Source organism: the organism of the source record quoted next, unplaced genomic scaffold, assembly GCF_019419815.1.
Source record: "Pyrus x bretschneideri cultivar Hongxiangsu unplaced genomic scaffold, Pyrus_bretschneideri_v1 Contig131, whole genome shotgun sequence".
Classification (NCBI taxonomy): domain Eukaryota; kingdom Viridiplantae; phylum Streptophyta; class Magnoliopsida; order Rosales; family Rosaceae; genus Pyrus; species Pyrus x bretschneideri.
In genome coordinates, this window is record NW_025999426.1 from 120,671 (window position 1) to 124,087 (window position 3,417).

Consider the following 3,417-nt stretch of genomic DNA (forward strand, 5'->3'; position numbering starts at 1 on the left):
TGTCACCGATAAGAAATAAAGACGTTAATTAACAGTTAATTAACAATTAAATCATAAAAACCACATCATTATTTTTTTTTTAATTTAAAATTTTAGTGTTCTTAACATTAAAAATAAATAAAAAATTATGACTCTCCACTGCTTGAAAACATGAAGGCAGATCATAAAGGGAGAAGTCCCCCAGAAGATACCCACAGAAAAAAATCAGAGCATTGAGCAATGGAATTCCCAAATCAAAGAAACCACCATCACCGTCATCATGATCAGAGGGGCGAGGAAGAAAGAGAGAATTACCCACCACCGGGATCTAGGCTGTCTCCTTTTGATCAACCTCCACCTCCTCCAAGACCTTCCTACTATGGAGAGGATCAACATCCACCACCACCACGTTCCTACTACAGAGAAGATCAACCACCACCGGATTCACACTACGAAGCAGATAGACCACCACTGACCCGTGTGAGCCATGTGTCCCACTCTTCCCATGGTTTTGCACCTCCAAGTCCACCCTCCCAACCCCAAGGCTTTCTCCACCACCCACCACCAGTGCAGAATTACAACTACCCATCGTCACAAGCTACTCCAAGTCCACCGCCTGTTACCGTGCACCATGTTGCTCACCAAGTTCACCATGAATCCCCTGCTACTCAGTTTGGAACTGAAACCCGTCAGACTTCTCATTTGCCCTCTTCCTCTCCCAAAAACTCTTACCTCTCGAACAAGCCCACTTTCAGAATCTTCTCAAAGGCCGATCCCAATTTCTCTCTCAGCATCAGAGAGGGCAAGGTCATTCTTGCCCGATCCCAACCAACCGATGACTTCCAGGTCTCTAGCCTCTCTCTCCTTCCCTCCATTTGATTTAATTATTTTCTCCCTTGCGTGTGAATGTGATTGGATTTGCTAATTCTTGTGGGATTGGATTGGATTGCAGCGGTGGTACAAAGACGAGAAGTACAGTACACAGGTGAAGGACGAAGAGCGCTTCCCTTCCTTTGCTCTCATCAACAAAGCCGCTGGCCACGCCCTGAAGCATTCCATCGGAGCCACTCAGCCTGTATGGTTCTTGTTTCCAAAACTCTATAATTTGCTGAATCCGTGTATTTTGTTTGCCATTGCTAATAGTAACATTGCAGGTCTAGCAGTTGTTAATATGTTACAAACTTGGACAGTTGTGGAGTTCAAAGCCTTTATCTTTAAGTTTTTTCTTTTAATGCTCAACATTCTTTCTTTGATTGGTATATATGCCTTGCTCTGTGTTTGAGACTTGCAAAAGTACAAATTTCTATGAAAAAGTCTCTTCACAAATACCCCTAGTCTTGTGCACATGCAAATTATATTCCTTGTGATTCTAAATTTTTCATTGCTTTTCGTGGAGCCTAAAGATGCTATGAGTTTTAAACAATCAATAGTAAATCTGTCTTGTTTCATCTTGCAGGTGCAGTTGAGGCCTTATAATCCCGATGATCTTGATGAGTCTCTACTGTGGACTGAGAGTGCAGACTTAGGTGACGGTTTCAGAACTGTTAGGATGGTTAATAACATTCACCTTAATCTGGATGCTTATCATGGTGACAAGAAATCTGGGGGTGTTCATGATGGCACTACCATAGTTCTGTGGAATAAAAATAAAGGAGATAACCAGAGATGGAAGATTGTACCCAACTGTAAGTTGTCTACATATAACTCGAAAGACCAAGCAATTTCCTTGCAGATTTTTCATTTGCTTACTTCCATCTTTGGATTTCTTAATGGTTTTCCCGAGCAATGTTATCTCCCATTAAGTCATAAGATTCCTAATAACTAATTTCTTTCCCTTTTAATGATGCTAAATGCAGGATCCTTTTGCAGTAATGCTGCTATGAGTTATTGCAACATCACGTGCTTAAAAAAAGTGTTAAAGTTTGGAAGACTCCTAGTTCTCATGGTGAGGTATTTGAGTTTTAAGTTTATCAGTGTGAAACTATTAATGTGTGTTTAAGTATCAAACTGTCAACTACTACTGCTGTGGCTCATATTTATAATATGTTATCGAAAATAGAGAGTTGATTATGTATTTATAATCTATCGAAATAATTATCTACTAATTTTCAACAATTTGTGCAATGCCTAAAGTTTTTCGCTGTCATTATTACTTGTTTCTTTACTTAAGATGCTTTTAGTTACACCTCATAGGTATCAATGATAGAGGCATAGGTTGAGTGTAGCGCGTAAAAGATAAGTATTGAATTCTTGAGGTGCGATTGCACTTGATTATGGATCACACTATAACAAATGTTCCTTGGGCCCTCCCAAGTGCATGTGCTTGGGTTGCCTAAATCCTTCCTAAACCAATGGTTCCCAAGGTTCGGTTGAACCACAACAAACAAGGTCTTGTGACTGGAACAGTTTGGGTTAGGAGCTCATGCAGGCAGACTGTTGAAATTTTCAGCAAATGGGTAGTGAAGGTACGGGGCTCATGAGATTTTATTGAAATTTGATGCTTACCCAATTAGGTTAGTAAATTTTTCTGTTTATGGTTTTAGAGTCTCTAACGTATGAGAAATTATGGTGTTGAATCAAGAAAGATGATCTTTCAATTACTGAGTGTCGGGGTCTGCCCCTTCTTTGAATTCTTTTCCTTTTGAAGTTAATGTAGTAGAAAATGTCATGAGATGAAACCATGCTCTGGAATGTGTTCGTTCGCTGTTTTACCTGAAAATCTATCTTGGTTACATGGTACATTTTGAAAAACACTACAGAGCGATCTGCCTCTCCTAATTCTGTCTTTTGAATTGGGATAACGTACGGAAGACCGACTGGTGAGCTCTATTGTCATATGATATGCATGTAAAAAGCCTCCTACTTGACCAGAGTCGGGTCCAAAGCAATCTTGTTTATTCATAATTTAGCAGCCACCATTAGTCCCTGTGTGTGGTTACACTTACAGCTTGGCCAGAGTCGGGTTCAAAGCAATCTTGTTTATTCATAATTTAGCGGCCACCATTAGTCCCTGTGTGCGGTTACACTTACAGCTACGAGCATCATCTATTTGTACATGAATGAATCCCAGAAAAAGATGCCTAAAACGAAAGGATGGATAAGTTGGAGTGTTCGTTTACCCGTTACGAATTCGGACCCATACATGGCATGATCCATATCGGACCTATATATCGGTCTGGATGTGGACTTTGGTTAGAATCGTTAGATATAGTTAAACTTGATGGCATTTGCTATTTCTCTTCTCTGTAATGTTGGAACAAGTCGTAAAATGGATTCACCCCTACTCACTAAAACGAGCACGCTAGAATTCTAAAGAATTGATGCATTTGTTTCATCCAACTATCTCGGAATCGACTAGCTTTAGAGATTAAGTTACTAGCTTAGCTTGGACTAAGCAAAATAAGAATAATAAAATATTTGGTGTAGTTCCAAACTAGA

At 39.7% G+C, this 3,417-nt stretch overlaps 1 protein-coding gene across 1 annotated transcript; it reads left to right on the forward strand.

Annotated features, from left to right (window-relative positions):
* Positions 1-202: 202 nt before the first annotated feature.
* Positions 203-2,125, forward strand: LOC103944423 (ricin B-like lectin EULS3). The gene is made up of 4 exons (XM_009354891.3): positions 203-825; positions 932-1,054; positions 1,436-1,664; positions 1,836-2,125. Coding segments are annotated over exons 1-4 (960 nt in total). The 5' UTR covers positions 203-219; the 3' UTR covers positions 1,838-2,125.
* Positions 2,126-3,417: the final 1,292 nt, after the last annotated feature.